The sequence below is a fragment of the Dreissena polymorpha genome, chromosome 10, assembly GCF_020536995.1.
Source record: "Dreissena polymorpha isolate Duluth1 chromosome 10, UMN_Dpol_1.0, whole genome shotgun sequence".
Lineage (NCBI taxonomy): Eukaryota > Metazoa > Mollusca > Bivalvia > Myida > Dreissenidae > Dreissena > Dreissena polymorpha.
This window is the reverse complement of record NC_068364.1, coordinates 12831571-12848846: the sequence shown is the minus strand read 5'-3', so window position 1 is coordinate 12848846 and position 17276 is coordinate 12831571. Positions and strand designations below refer to the sequence as shown.

At 33.8% G+C, this 17276-nt stretch overlaps 1 protein-coding gene across 3 annotated transcripts in view; it reads right to left on the bottom strand.

Annotated features, from left to right (window-relative positions):
- The window catches only part of LOC127847142 (titin homolog), a 142712-nt gene that overhangs the window by 18158 nt on the left and 107278 nt on the right, over positions 1 to 17276 (bottom strand). For all 3 annotated transcript variants that reach the window (XM_052378820.1, XM_052378821.1, XM_052378822.1), the window contains 5 exons: positions 15762 to 15830; positions 13125 to 13259; positions 11705 to 11722; positions 10215 to 10250; positions 4474 to 4682 (listed from right to left, as the gene is read on the bottom strand). In XM_052378820.1, coding sequence (XP_052234780.1) covers positions 4474 to 4682; positions 10215 to 10250; positions 11705 to 11722; positions 13125 to 13259; positions 15762 to 15830 — 467 coding nt within the window. The remainder of the gene's footprint in view (positions 1 to 4473; positions 4683 to 10214; positions 10251 to 11704; positions 11723 to 13124; positions 13260 to 15761; positions 15831 to 17276) is intronic.

Below are 17276 nucleotides of genomic sequence, written 5' to 3'. Positions count from 1 at the left end.
AAGTTATGACCAAGGTTAAAGTTTTGGGACACACACATACAATGAATGACAGACAGACAGGCCAAAAACAATATACCCCCGATCATTCGATCCAGGGGCATACAAATAATTAATGAATTTTTATTTTATACTGCATTATATTATGTGCAGAAAGAATGATTGTGTGTAAGAAAATATTTTAAGTTAAAGTTTGATGTTAAAATTGAGTGAACAAGAGATGTGTTCGTCAGAAACACAATGCCCTCTATTGGGCCGCTTTGAAAAAAAAACAAAAACTTTTTTTTTTACCTTTGACCTTGATGGATGACCTTGAGCTTGAACTTCCACCACTCAAAATGTGCAACTTCATGAGAACACCACTTTGAAAAAAGATCTTTTTTTTACCTTTGACCTTGAAGGATGACATTGACCTTGAAGGATGACCTTGACCTTGAACTTCCAATACTCAAAATGTGCAGCTTCATGAAAACGCCACTTTGAATTATTTTTTGACCTTTGACCTTGAAGGATGACCTTGACGTTAAGGGATGACCTTGACCTTGAACTTCCACCACTCAAAATGTGCAGCCTAATGAGAACGCCACTTTGAATATTTATTTATTTTTTACCTTTGACCTTAAAGGATGACCTTGAACTTCCTTTCACCAAAAATGTGCAGCTTCATGAGATACACATGCACGCCAAATATCAAGTTGCTATCTTCAATATTGAAAAAGTTATGGCCAATGTTAAAGTTTTCGGACGGACAGACGCCATATATCTGACATTTGACCTTGAAGGATGACCTTGACCTTCCACCACTAAAAATGTGCAGCTTCATGAGATACACATGCATGCCAAATATCAAGTTGCTATCTTCAATATTGAAAAAGTTATGGCCAATGTTAAAGTTTTCGACAGACAGATGCCATATATTTGACATTTGACCTTGAAGAATGACCTTGACCTTCACCTTTCACCACTCAAAATGTTCAGCTCCATGAGATACACATGCATGCCAAATATCAAGTTGCTATCTTCAATAGTGAAAAAGTTATGGCCAATGTTAAAGTTTTTTCGGACGGACGGACAGACTGACATACACACATACTGACATACTGACTGACGGACAGTTCAACTGCTATATGCCACCCTACCGGGGGCATAAAAAGCATGAACAATATAACTGAAAACAGCACAATATTTTAATATGTAGAAATATGGTGAGTTATAATGGTTATGTAGATGAAGTGGGGTTCATGAAATTGGTGTAAAAAAAGGCCCAAAATAAAGGAAAATGAATCTATTTTAAGTACAGAACAATTTCATCAGCTGCAAATAGAAGAATGAGAACAAGGGCTGTTTGTAAAACATGCATGCCCCCCATATGGGCTGTCCATTGTAGTGGCAGCCATTGTGTGAATACGATTTTTGTCACTGTGACCTTGACCTTTGACCTAGTGACCTGAAAATCAATAGGGGTCATCTGCGGGTCACGATCAATGTACCTATGAAGTGTCATGATTCTAGGCAAAAGCGTTCTTGAGTTATCACCCGAAAACCATTTTACTATTTTGGGTCACCGTGACCTTGACCTTTGACCTAGTGACCTCAAAATCAATAGGGGTCATCTGTGAGTCATGATCAATCTACCCATGAAGTTTCATGATCCTAACCGTATGCGTTCTTGAGTTATCATCCGGAAACCATTTTACTATTTCGGGTCACCGTGACCTTGACCTTTGACCTAGTGACCTCAAAATCAATAGGGGTCATCTGCAAGTCATGATCAATCTACCCATGAAGTTTCATGATCCTAGGCGTATGCGTTCTTGAGTTATCATTCAAAAACCATTTTACTATTTCTAGTCACCGTGACCTTGACCTTTGACCTAGTGACCTCAAAATCAATAGGGGTCATCTGCGAGTCATGATCAATGTACCTATGACGTTTCATGATCCTAGGCCCAAGCGTTCTTGAGTTATCGTCTGACAACCACCTGGTGGACGGACTGACCGACAGACCGACCGACAGACCGACATGAGCAAAGCAATATACCCCCTCTTCTTCGAAGGGGGGCATAATTAATATGTATAAAATAATCAGAGTGAACGTTCGATGGAAACTTAATTTGTATATTACTTCATTTCCAGTTTTTATGCTTTATCTTTTAAATTGAATCAATATAATATTGTGTTAAAGAATGTAAATCTATTATAGGGATAGGAAGGATTGCATTATACAAATCTCAAACTTCACCACAAAACTATGTGTACACATTATAGGACCGAATATTGGACAATTGAGTACAATATTATATATGATAGATCATAAGGGTCAAATCCTGTCTGTCAATTCAGCACATTTCAACAGATTTTTGCATATTAAGAAAGCTTTTAGTTATTAAAGAACATAACATTAAATTAAACCAACATCCATGGACAAAGTTTCATTTTCGGGAAATTAAAAAAAAAATCAAAATAAGCATACAATTTGTGCTTATCTCAAGTAAAATGATAGGCATGTGTCTTATTAACTTATAATTTGCCAAAACTAATACCGTATTTACAATAGGTAACACTGCATAAAAATCGCTGTTGACAAAAAAGCTTTGTTTCAAGATTGATATTTTATTCCATAACTTCTCATAACAGTGTGTTATAATTTTCAAAATGTTATAGGCTATTGAATTCATGGAAACACAAGATAATAATTAAAGAATCTAGTAGAAACGTGCTGAACTGCATGGCCAATACAGTTGTCTAAACATGGTGGGGTGTAACCATCAAACATGGTGGGGTGTAACCATCGAACATGATGGGGTGTAACCATCAAACATGGTGGGGTTTAACCATCAAACATGGTGGGGTGTAAAAACCAAACATGCTTGGGAGAACTCCTTTACCTCAAATTTCTACAAACAGAATCATGGAGAAAAATAATGTAAGTGTTGGTAAATGTTTATTAAAGTATGTGGTTCATTGTAAGAATAGTGTGTGACACATATTTAACCCTTAAAGCGCTGGAGCTGAATTTTAAAGGCCTTTGCAAACAGTTTGGATCCAGATGAGACGCCACAGGACGTGGTGTCTCATCAGGATCCAAACTGTTTGCTATTCTGATAGTATTCTTTGAAAAAAAATCGAAGAAAATGCTAATTTTAGGAATTCTGCAGACGACATTTTAGCAGACGACAAATTTCCCAGCATGCAAAGGGTTAAAATAGTTTGCATATATTTGTTTTCAAGCGAACTTTAGTAACCAATTACAATATTGTTTGAGATTAGTTTTATATTTGAAGTTTAACAGATTTAGCAAGAATTCAAAAGAAAAGTAAATATCATTCATGTTTTTAAGTAAGTACAAGTTTTTTTTCTATCTATACAACTGATTCCAATAATAAAGTGTACATTAAAGCTTTAATGTTTCAACTTACTATAAAATACAAACTTGTTCAATTATCATGAACCCAATTGCAGCATTCTAAATAGTTCACTTAATGACAATTTGCATAATTGGAATCAGTTAAAGTTTAACTAATTAGCTGAAATAAAGACTTATTAAAATAGTTTTCATACAAAAATGCACTCACAACCAGTTGGTGTCAATTCAACTATTGTTAAACTACAGCATGACTATAAATAAATATTTTTTTATATAACACATTTGAAGTTCACCAACAAAGCAAGAATTAGTGCAATGCAGCCTACTGAATGTGAGACAAACACCATGGGGTGTAGTATTCTATGTTTTACCTCTCAAGTCTTTGTAACGCAAGCATAAATACATACACATAAATAAATTACTAAGCGATAAAATGACAATAATATACATATGCATGAATAAGCATTTAAAAGTCATTGAATACACTACTGCACATCTAGGTGGGTTTTTATGTTACAGCAAGCCATGGCAACTATTTCATTTCTTGTTTATCCATATACTTTTACAAAAACTAATTGTTCAACTTTGTTTACCATTTTTTATTTATTTTTAAATATTTATAATTGTAAAATTATGAACTGACAAGGGATAATGTGTAAATTGTAAGGAAATAAGAAAACAGCTATATACATGTACTTTCACCATGATCAACATTCACACTAATGAAAATGCAAAAGCAAAATTCATTTAAATGAGTATTATGATATTTTATGCATTTAATAAGTGTCTACAAACAACTCAGTTAAATAACCTGCTATGCCATTAAAGAAACACAATACTAAGTAAGCAGTTTAAAACATTTATAGACATTCAAAGAAAATCTCATATTGTGGTACTAAATAATAAACAAATTGTAAGTATTGATAATTTCATACAAATTAAAAAAATAATACAAGTTCTAGAAAGTAAAAATTTGTGTAACTATTATATGAAGCTTACATTTGTATAAAAATTGCACCATTTCTATAACATCTTTTAACATCTCATGATCTGCTCTACTAAAAGTGCAAATTCAAACAAATGAACAAAATATGTCAACTGAAGCGTACCTGCGCTCTTCCTCCTTGCGTTTCCGCTGCTCCTCCAGTTCTATTTTAAGCTTTTCTTGCCGTTCCTGTTCCTCCTTTTCACGCTTGATTTGCTCCTCTCGCTCGCGACGTTTACGCTCCACTTCCTGTCTACGTTTCTCAGCCGCTGCAGCTCGCTTCGCATTACGAGCCTCACGGTTTGAGATCATTCGCAACTTGTCCGCTTCACTCTAGCGGAGAAACACAAAGGAACATATTAGCGCAAAAGAAAGAGTAGAAAATAAACAATATTTATTTTGTAACAATATGCACTTTTCATTACAAAATAATTAACATTAAAGCATAAAAAAAAACTTGAAAAGAATAACTATGAAAGCGTTTTTGTTAAATTAAAATCAAACATGTTTTCCACCTTTTATTATTTAATTTACATGAGATAAGCTGTCAGTAATGTTCCCTGAAAGCAAATGTGTTGAATCATACATATTATTTATATTTTATTAAAAATACAAAATTAAAAATATGAAGTTGATGTATTAAGAAACTAGGTAATTGTGGAAAGTTACTCGAAGACAACAAACACATAAACACTTTATAAAGACACTATGTTCAAACAAAGCTGAAAAATGAAGCAAGAAAACATAAGCACAGTATTGTACATGTAAATACAATAAGAGAGAAGAAATAAATGGTATCTCAAGCATGCATAATTAAAAGAGAAAAGAGATAATGTGGCAATGAAATAAATGTAGACAAGATGGTAGAAACGATAGCTTGAATAAAAAGAAATGAAAGCAACTCATGGAGAAATAATCAATGTGCCACCTTAAACAAGAAATGAACTTTGTACACAAATGTTTTACCTGAAAAACTGTTTATCAACTTTATTTAAAATTTGTTAAAAATAATAATATAAACTTACTTGACCCATGAATTCTTGTTTCATCAATTGCAAAAAAAATCGGTGAAATAACAATCTATATAAGAACTTGTTTCAAAACAATCATTCTGTAATACAAAATTCCTGCTTATAAGTGAAATCATTCCACGTCACGAATTCATTACAACAAGAAAACATGAGTACCCCCGCCTCCATGAAATATGACGCTGTGTCATTTACACAAGGAAAGAAATTCTGAATCTTCTTCAGGGAGAGAACAATTATCCTGGGACATATAATTAAAAAGATGTCAATCAGAAGTCCAAGCTGAGAAACAATAGAATAGCAAATTGTAGGCCGTTAGATAAGTATGACATCATTTTGCAATTACGAGCTTATATTGATTAATGTCGTAGGGGGTAAAGCACACTAGAATCCAGAATGAGAACTTCTTATTTGACGCAAATAGTCAAGAAGATTTAAACTTTGTGACATTTCAGGCTGCATCAGACTACTTTGGTTTCTTTGAACAATGACAAATTGTTTCCTTTTCAGATTACGGAATTATGAAATATTTTCTATATCTAAATGATTAAAAAATTATTCAAAACTTTTATCATGGTATATAAAATGATAATTATACATACATTTTAGGTATTAATATTTGCTTTGTGAATTTGTATTTGTTTCAAATAATTAATTAAAATATTGATTACATAATATATATGTTTATGTCAATATCCATCACTATCAGTATTTTGCATCACTTCATAGATGAAAACTTACTGAAAAAGTATCTTTAAATGAGTCGCGTTCTGAGAAAACTGGGCTTAATGCATGTGCGTAAAGTGTTTTCCCTGATTAGCCTGTGCAGTCCGCACAGGCTAATCAGGGACAACACTTTCTGCTTTTACGATATTTTTCGTTTAAAGGAAGTCTCTTCTACACAAATATCCAGTAAAGGCGGAAAGTGTCGACCCTGATTGGCCTGTATATGGATATTATTTAATACAATCGTGCATTCATTACACACGACAATATTTAATGTGCAGATTAAGAACCGTTTTTCTGTACTTATATGTGGCTCAGGTTTGAGCAAACATTGGGAATGATACATCAGCCTCCCATAGAAAAAGGGAGCGTAATGCATGTGCGTAAAGTCTTATCTCAGAAGCACAGGCTAATCAGGGACAATAAGAGACTTCCTTTAAACGAAGATACAATAAAAGCTGAATATGTTGTCCCTTATTAGCCTGTGCAGACTGCACACACTATAATCTGAAACGACACTTCACGGATATGCATTCAGCCCAGCTTTCCCACAATGCATCTCATAGGAGTCTAATGTTTGAACAATATTGGGATAAATATACTGCTATGGTATATGTTAATTATAGATTTTCAACATACGCTAATAGATCTGATCTGATAAAATACTACAGTTTAAATACTGACATTTAAATGCAAATTGGAAACTAAAAATGCAGGAAATCAAATTAATATGCAAAGCATTACAAAAGAAGTTTCTTCTAGTATTGCTATGAAAATGACATTTAACATAGAGATGTTTCTACCATTACTATGGTAACAAACTTACAACTTCCTCATTTGTTTGTACAATTTTCTGAAAAGTTCAGAGATAGAACTTTATCACTGCAAACATATTGAAAGACTTACCGTTACTATACTAACAGTAAATGTATGTTCTGTTTTCACAGTGAAATAATTGTTTGTATACACAGTGAATTACAGTACCAAATTCACAGTGAAAAGGCATACTTTTTCAACAATACAGTATACATGCTGTGTATTTTAGTGATATACAAATGTCTACCTGTACCAACAGTGATATACATGACAAAAAGATGTTAGTTTTAAGTAGCAATAACGGCTCAGGTGTCAGCTAAAAAGGAATGGAAAAAATAACTGCCTGAGAACTGCCTAATTTTTTTGATGAGCTTTTTGTACATACAAATTGGAGGCAAATAACCCTACAAAAAGCATTCTTTCCGAACAGTCTTGCATTTGGCCTATTTGTTCTGTATAAACAGTGGTTGATTTATTTTTGTTAGCAACAAATGGATGAACAATGTGAAGCAACAGAAGGATGGATGGATGGGGCATTGATGGAAGGGCGGACCACAAAGCAAACCTTCTTTATCAATTTAATTTTGTGCCTTCGCTACGTAAAACATATAACATAGAAACTAAAAAGCCATTTAATAATTTTGTCATAGTTGCAATACAAAAACTGCTATAATAAGTATACTCAGGATATGTATCTATAGTAACAATAAGATCAGTTGCCATAGTTTTAATGCATATAAATGTAAGGTGTTGTCACAATAAGTTTCTAAATTAAGGATATGTATCCATAGAAAAGATATTGATGGTTAAACAAAGGACCAGTCTCCAGGATATGTTGTTATAGCAACAATATTCAGGATGCGTAACCATGGTTGCTATATTCTGATTGTGTAGACATAGTAACAATAGACAAGATAAATTGAAGCAGTGCCATTTTTATGGTTTTCAGGACCATTTCACATGGTTACATTTTGCAGAGTGTTTTGCCAATGATACAAAGTGAGAATATAGAGCATGTGTTGCCAAAGTTACAATATTTACACGTATGATAAGTTGCTATAGTTACAATATGCACATGTTGCTATAGTTACAGTCCACATGATTTATTGTCTTAGTTAAGATATTCAGGATGTTTTGCCATTGATTTGCATATATAAAGTTGCAATAGGTACCATATTCAGAATATGTTCCAAAACTTAAGACATGTGTAAAAAAAATAACCAAAGTTTCCAAATATTAAGGATCTGTTTCTATAGTGATGATATACAGGATGTATTACCATAGTGATGACATTTGAAATGCATAATGTATACGTCATGTGTTGCTGCAGTAGTGAGAATTAGAATGTGTAGCCAAAGCTTTGACATGCAGAACGTGTTTCATAAGTTACCCTAAACAAGATGTGTTTTCATAGTTACCCTGAAAGTGTTGTGATAGTCAGAATATACAGAATGTGTTGCCATAGTAACAATAGCGACTGAAAGTGTCAGAATGTGTTGCCATAGTAACAATAGCGACTGAAAGTGTTGTGAAAGTCACAATATACAGAATGTGTTGCTATAGTTACAATATTGACTTTAAGTGTCGCCATAGTCAATATTCAGAATGTGTAGCCACAGATACAATATATAAATAAAGTGTTGCCATAGTAACAATATATACAGGATGTTGTGCCATATTTTTGAATTTTGGAATGTGTTGCCATAGTCACAATATTCACAATATGTTGTCACGGTTACAGTTACTACCATTGCATCATTTTCAGGCTCTAGCTCAGTTGATTCTTCCACAGTCTCTGTAAGCTCATGACATTCACTCAACTGTTCATTCTCATCCCTTTCATCGCTCTCATCACCATCCTTTTCTTCTTCAGAATCAACTGAAAGGTCATCAGTCAAGGTCAACGAAGCCATGGAAACAGATTTGAAGGTGAAGGTCAACATGGAGCTAGTGCGCCTCTTCAGTTGCCCGTGTTTGCCTTTTTTACCTTTCTTTCCTTTCTTGCCTTTCTTCTGGAAGGCCAATAGTGACACCTCCTCGACAATTACTTCGCTATCTATGGAGTCGTCTTTATATAGAGCCATGTAGTCGAATTCTGGCTTCTTGACGCAACAAGGAAGAAAACATAACAACTTATGATAACAGGCAAGTGTTCGTTTGTGCTTTGTGAGTGGGATTTCTTGATGCCTTTAGTTGCATTTGACAACATAAGCTACATTCTGGAAAAACTGGGCTTAATGCATTTGCATAGTGTTGCCCAAGATAAGCCTTTGCAGTCCACACAGTCAGTCTAATCAGGGACAACACTTTCTGCTTTTATGGAATTATTCGATTAAAGGAAGTATCTTTTTTAACAAAATCAAGTCTAGGCAGAAAGTGTTGACCCTGATTATCCTATGCAGGCTAAAATCTGGGACGACACTTTATGCACATCCAATATAAGCCCAGTTTTTCCACAGTAGTGGTATGATTTATTCATAAAACATCTGTGAACTTGTGTGATAATTTTCCAAGATGGGTGAGATACTATGAGCACAAGCATGTTAACCTTAGTTATGTGCAAACAAGATGAAAACTGTTGGAGCAAATACAATTGAAGTCAACCAACAGACTGACTGATGACCACATGCACAAATGTAATCAACCACTTTCAATGGCAACAAAAATCAATGTTGGTAGAAAGGAGAAGAAAAGAAAAATCAGAACAGAAGATAGCAGCCAACCGGAATCATGTCTGAGTGGTGGGAATCGTTGCCTTGGATACTTACAAGCACCTGAATACATGATCACAGAATGATGTTTGAAAGTTTGTTAGTAAGATAAGCCAACGTCTGAAAACACAGAGAACACTTCCATGATTTGTTCCTAATATCGTGACACAAATCAAGACGTCTCATGCAAAAATGTATATTGCATAACATTCAAAACTTTTGATAATTATTGAGCCTTGTTCTCGAAAAACTGGGCAGTATGCATGTGCGTAAAGAGTTGTCCAAAAGTAGCCTGTGCAAACTACAAAAGTTAAATTATGGGACAATTACTTTACACACATGCATTCAGCCCTGTTTCCCCTTACTGAGCCTCAATAATGTTACTAAACATTAAATAATTTCCGAAAACCTTTTCTTTATTTTACCAAAACAAGAAGTCTGTATATTGTTGAAAGCTTTGCAACATACTCTAACAAACCAAGCCTCAAATATTTGACCTTTCACCTTCCAAAACCAGTCACCAGTACATAAACAAGGGGTTGCTATGGAAACCAACATGCACCATTTCCATAGAAACATCTTACCATATCTTCTGTTTCACCCTCAGTTGCTGACAGTATCTGTGTGTTATTACATAAATATATACTGGCAATCTTAACACATTTAGCTTAAAAGATATGTGACCTAAGTAAAAGATGGTTTTGTAAACACTAAAATATATTTTATTGAAATAATATTGTTGGTAGGAAAAACATGGAATAAAAGTGCAGAATAATAATAATAAAAACAATAAGGAATAAATGTTTCGCTGTAAGGCTACCATAATTATAAGCATTAAAGCAAAATGATGTAACTGTTGTAATAGTTTTAAACAATTAGTGTAAATATTATTGCATCAACAATAATCTTTAACTATCTATATATCAGTGCTTGTATTATTTGTGTGCATGCAGTTGCTATAAGTTTTGTGGGACATTTGTTTGTTCATGTATTACTTCCTAACATGCATTGTTGTTGTACATTAGCATGCATTTAAAGAAATGCATACATGCAAATGTTACGATCAAACACTTTACTACTGCTACTTCACTGATGTCAATTTACTGCATGGTCAATAAATAATTATTATAGATGAAGATACCAGCGTTTTTTTGCCCCTGCCCTTGCAACCAATTTCTCCAATAGTGAACTACGTAAAAAACAACATCAACAATATGAGGCCATGAATAGTGTAAACAGGATTTTTTTATATTATATTACAAAATCTTGAATGTGATTATGCATTTAAGAAACCTTATGGTTAAACAGTGTATTGGACTTTATTGTAAATAAATAGACAATAAATAAAAGTTAGTAAGAATTGAATACCAAGAAATGTCCTTGTAACCCCTACACAATTATCTAGCAAACACTTGAACGGACATCTATAGCTTGACTGTAACTTATATGCAGTTAAATATGTTTTGTCACACATTAGCCTTAAAAAGCAATGTAATTAATAACTTTTTCAGTTTTATGCAAGTTGGATTTTTTATACCTTTTTCGACTAGTGCAGATGCCACAAATAGTATAGCACAAACCTAACAAAACTAGCTTAAATTTGCCAATACAATATAAAAAAAATCATAACACCAGCCATCTTAAAGTGCTATTTTGTAGACAGTAAGTAAACTGTTAGAGCCAGGTTGGTAATTTGGTATATATTTGCCTTATTTTATGAAAACTGGGCTTAATGCATCTGCGTTAAGTTCCACTTCAATTGTACTTTTCTTTAACACGAAGGCTCCTCTTTGCTAAATACAGTCACGGTGGAAAGCGTCATCCCTGATTAGTCTGGGCGGACTGCAAAGGCTAATCTGGGACGACACTTTACGCAGATGCATTAAGCCCAGTTTTCCCAGAACGAAGCTAATATTGTAAATCAAAAGAAAACAATGGCATATTATATAAAATTGGTTCAGAGATTAATAACACAAAAGAAAGCAATTCATATATTATATGGACATTATATGGATAATAAATGTTACAAACATCTACAATATAAAATGCATTTATAGTGTTCAAACTTATTTACCAAGCCTTCTTCATCCAGCTAAAATTGGAAACAATTATTTTTACCTTAAAATTTAGATCTTGTATAAAATTCACATCACACAGAAAATTTAGATTTCATGCTTTTTGATAAGATAACAAGATGAATATAGTATAATAGTCAATCAAATAGTAAATGGTTAAATCATCAAACACAAGTATTTGTTTAAACATGTCCTAGTGAATGTTACAGTGACAATCATCATAGCATCATTCACACAAAATATGAAAGAAGTTTTTAACCCAAAGTGATATTTTAACCCAAAGTGATAAACGGTTATCAGTTACACACTGCTACTATGGCTTTGACATATCCACATTATTATATCAAGTGTAATATTTAAATTTACAATTAAATAAAATAGGTCAAATAAAAATCAAACATGATATTTTTTTCCAAAGAATTATATTAAATGGATTTTGTTATTTCTAATATTAAATAAAATTCTAATAATACTATTAGTTTGATGTTGACGAAACTGCGTTTCAAAACAACAACACAGGATCATAAGGTGCAAGGCTGCTCATCTGAAGGGCCTGAAGGGTTAAAAAACTTTTTTTTCACAGAAAAACTGATCCTTTAATATGGCTCCTTAAGTGTTCACCTTTTTTCCTTAAATTTGACATCAGTGTTTTAACTCTATGTGATTTGACATTAGTGTTTTTACTCTATGTGACCAAGTCTTGAATCTGTCTCAGATAAGTAATGCTCATCAACCACAGTGACCTTTGACCTTAAATTTTGACATTGACCTTTAACCTACAGACTTGATTCTTGAGGCTGCCACTACATATTAGTACGCTTCTAACATATTCCATGTTATTTGGAAATCGTAGGCAAAAGGACAAGTGTTTTTCTTTTATTGGTTCTACTCCAAACAAAGGACTTATTTATGAACTTTGTCCTTTGAAAAGCTATCTATGCAAATAAAAACATGCACTGGACAAATATTTATCCCATTTATCAATCACCAATTATCTTGCTTTGTCCTATAAAACTTACCAAGAGGTTATGGGTTTTCAATGAAGGACAAATATGTTCTCAGTGGGTCAATATATTATAATTGTTTTGAGCAAGTTTCAAGAAGTTTGGGCTAAAAATATGAATTCTATTATTACTAGCCTTTTCATCAATTTGACAATGTCATCTAGTTTTTGACCCCACATGAACAGTTCTGGCCAAGACCATGGGCCAAATATTTTGGCAATCATGAATGCCACCTCTTTAGAATGTTACCTTTATAGAATGTAACCTCTATAGAATGTTAACTTGTGTAGCTTATAGGCAACGGACAACAACCAGTAAATGACGGACAAAATAGGATCACAAAGAACAAAACATGTATACATGTCAGCCATAGTAACGGTAACCATGGACACCAAGGTTAAGGTTGTTAACGCACCTCCTCTGGTTCCTCCTCCACACTAGTCGTGATGTTCAATCCGGTATCAACTGGGACCTCGGGCGACATTGTCTCGTCTCGCACAATGATGTAATCCTCCTCATCATCTGAGTTGTACGGCTTGGGGCTCTCAGACTGTGCAATGAACAAACAGAAAGAAGGTCACAATGATAGGTTATGGGTCAAACAGAAAGTAAATCAACATAGGAGTGGTCTACAGATGGCAAGACATGTAACATTATATAACACTATCATGCAAGACCTTTTAACCCTGATTTTAGTATTTAAGAATTATTTTTTTACATGTACTAATTATTGAAAAACAACAATGCTTTGAAGATCTGATGCATAAAAACACAATAAAAATGGGTGTTAGTATAAGTTGTGTTTATTGATCGATAAACATTGATCAAGAGAACATTATTTGAGCCTGGCCTGAGAATAATCAGGGAAAACACTTTTCGTCAAGACTGGACTTTTATTCTGAAGGGACTTCCTTTTAATAAAAGAATTCCATAAAAGTGGAAAGTAAGGTCCCTGATAAGCCTTCTTGGACTGCACAGTCTAATCTGTGACAACATTTTTGGCATTTGCATTAACCCTGGTTTTCTCAAAGTTCAACTCAAATTTTTTGGTCATCCAATTTTAAATTGTGTGTCTCATTTAAGGCAAATGATGCTTTAGGAATTTGGCAATCATGATTTGATTGAATAAAAATAGTCAGCAAACATATGGAATAACGGACAGGTCAAATGCTTTTTGCCTCCTGCCATAAGCATAAAAAGGAAACACCTAAACAATATTAACGTACATTTTACAACAAATTAATTAAAACTATTTTTAAACTGTCATATGTTTGAAATTTGACTTCAAACCAGGTTGGTTATGCACATTTCATACACAAATCGTATATAGAGGCTTTGATCTGATGTTAATTTAACAGGGTCCTGTGTGAAATGGGACATTATCAAGATGTGACAAACACAAGTTTCATTAGGGGGGGGGGGGGGGGGCAAATAAAATGGTAAAGGTGAAAAACACACAGGATTGAAAAGTTAATACGGTGTAAAAGTAATTACATTCACACGATTACATTTAAATAAGTGAACGGCATCATAAAATGATATACACATGTATACTGCAACAATTAACCCCACCATCATCTAGTCTGCAGTATATCCATTTAATTACATTCTCACTGACATTAGGAAATCTATTTAAGATGCTTCACTTCATTTACAATGTAATGCACTTCATGTATTATGAAAACACATTTAACTTAAATGCTACAACTTTCATGTACGACAGGATAATTATGATTTTTCCTGATTTCCTAAAGTAAACATTTGTATGTCTATATGTTTGTAAATATTTTTGTCAAAATGTCAAGAAACACTTACAAAACAAGAGAAACAACGTATATATATGTCAATACAGAAGGGATACCCCCTTGGTCCATTTTTATCTCATTAGACTTAATAGCTGTTTTATGGCATCAATTTAAATTTTGCACTCCAAGTGTGACCTTGAACTTAGAGGTAGGGTGACAAACGACAATCTCCTCATGTTTGTCATAAGTGGTAAGTTATTTAACCCTTTGCATGATGGCAAATTTGTCGTTTGCTAAAATGTCGTCTGCTGAATTTCTAAAATTAGCATTTTCTTCGATTTTTTTTTCAAAGAATACTATCAGAATAGCAAACAGTTTGGATCCAAAATGTTTGCAAAGGCCTTCAAAATTCGGTTCCAGCACTGAAAGAGTTAAAAACATTATACATGATAACTCCGGAAAAGGAGCTTAATGGCCAAATATGTGACCTTTACTTTTGAGGAAGGGAGGCTTTTATATTTGACTCATAAGAAATGACAGTTAACATTTGTGGTAACTTCATGGATATATGTATGGTAAAGTAATAAGCTGAGGAAAGTGATTTAAAGCTGATGTATGGCCAGATTCGACATTTTTCCTCTATGCATGACCTTGACCTTTAATGTAGGATCTTATTTGATATAAGTTATTATAAAATCCATCAACATATAGTTAAACATTAAGAATGAGACAATAGTATTCTAATGGCATTCAGAACAGCTGGACGATGTGACTGCTATATGCCTGCTTCTTAAATTGAACAAGATGTGTTTGTGACACACTATGTCCTCCCCTCATATTTTTTACCTGTGACCTTGAAGGATGACCTTGACCTTTCACCACTCAAAATGTGCAACTCCATGAGATGCACATGCATGACAAATATCAATATTTCGCCTTTGACCTTGAAGGATGACCTTGACCTTTTACCACTCAAAATGTGCAGCTCTATGCATGCCAAATATCAAGTTGCTATCTTCAATATTGCAAAAGTTATGGCCAATGTTAAATTTTAACGCAAACCAACAAACAAACCAACTAACAAACAGACAGGGCAAAAACAATAAGTCCCCCAGTATAGACTGGGGGACATATTAAAAAACTAATTATCATTTGTAAAGCAACAAGATGGGTTATAATAGGCGAGACAACATGGAATGGTTATAGGCATACTTAAACATGAACACTGGAACTGAAAACATGAACATTGTTACAGGAAAAAACAAGTTTCATGAAGTTGAGGTGGGTTGGGTGACCATAACAACCACCTTATGACTTCTAGACCCTGATATTGATGATGATGATCTGGATTTGCCTGCAGATTTTACCGAGGTAGGCTGCAACAAAATTTTACAGACAATCATTGATTTACTTAGGTCTTCAGATGTGAAGACTTCAGTCTCCCTCTGGGAAAACAGGGCTTAATGCATTTACATATGGTGTTGTCCCTGATTAGCCTGTGCAGTGTTCACAGGCTGCTCATGGATGACACTTTCAGCCTTAAATAGTTTTTGCTATAAAGAGACTTACTTTAAATAAAAAATAGTACCATAACAGTGGAAAGTGTCGTCTGTGATTATAATGAGCAGACTGCACAGGCTAACCTTTTACGACACTTTACACTGTCATGCATTTCGTCCCGTTTTCCCAGAGCAAGGCTCAATTATACAATTCTCATTGGCCACTTTTCAGCTTAGACTCTCTTTCTTGGCAAGTGCTGCACCAGATGTGGTCATAATTTACAAACCATACATATTAATGAATAAGTGCTGTGACAGGGATCGCAATAGCAGTAAACTTCTGTGACTTAGGTACTTGATAAAGTAATGAAATTTGGTATTGAAATGTTATCATACATGTAGATTGGAAAACTAAAGCTGTTATTTTTATGATTTTTTTAAAAACTAATTATGACTATCAAACCTTTATCAATCTGTTTTAATTATGCCAGAATAATTTTATTTATATAAACAATAAAAAAAAGAATAAGAAAATAACATTTCAACACTTTGTGCTTCTACTCTGCTCAACCACAAAAACGGTGTTTGTGTTTTTAAATGCAACCACACCCACTTACTTCCTCATTAAATATAATACTAGACTCATGCGTGTCACCAGTTTTATTCAGAGAGATTTCATTTTGAGAGCTGGTGTTTAGACTGGTGTCAACTTTCTTCTGGGAGAGATTTTGTTTTTCTTTGACTGGTTTCTATATGATTGAAAATGTCATCAATTGTATCAGTTATTTATAATATAGATCTACAACATCATTAAGATACAAAACAGATTCGACTCATGACTTTTTTTAAGCCACAAGTAAACCACAAATACTGTGAAACCATTTTTTTCCGTCAGCACAAAAATGTGTAATTAAAAAAATGGCTATTTCGTAAGCACTTAAATTTGCCTATTTCTGATTGTGAAAAAAAATGTGTCAATCAATATCCGATTTGTGTGTATTACATGTCCGTTATAAATCGTGGTTTAGCTGTTTCGACGAATCGTGGTGGGGAAAAGGGAGGACATTTGGGAGTCATGTTTGTCACATGCCAATTAAATAGTCTTTTGTTATCAGGTCATAGTAATGGGCCCTTATTATTGTATGATATTGACAAGTTCATTGTTATGATAAGCAGCTTAGCCGGACCGAATACCGTCTTTATCTTAATAAGCGCCCGGGCGCGATGCAAATCACAAAGAGGGCGCGTTTATTTTACCCTCCTTTAGGTATAATATGAGCCAACACCTAAAATGTGTTAACCGGTAATTGCGAAAAGTTCCGA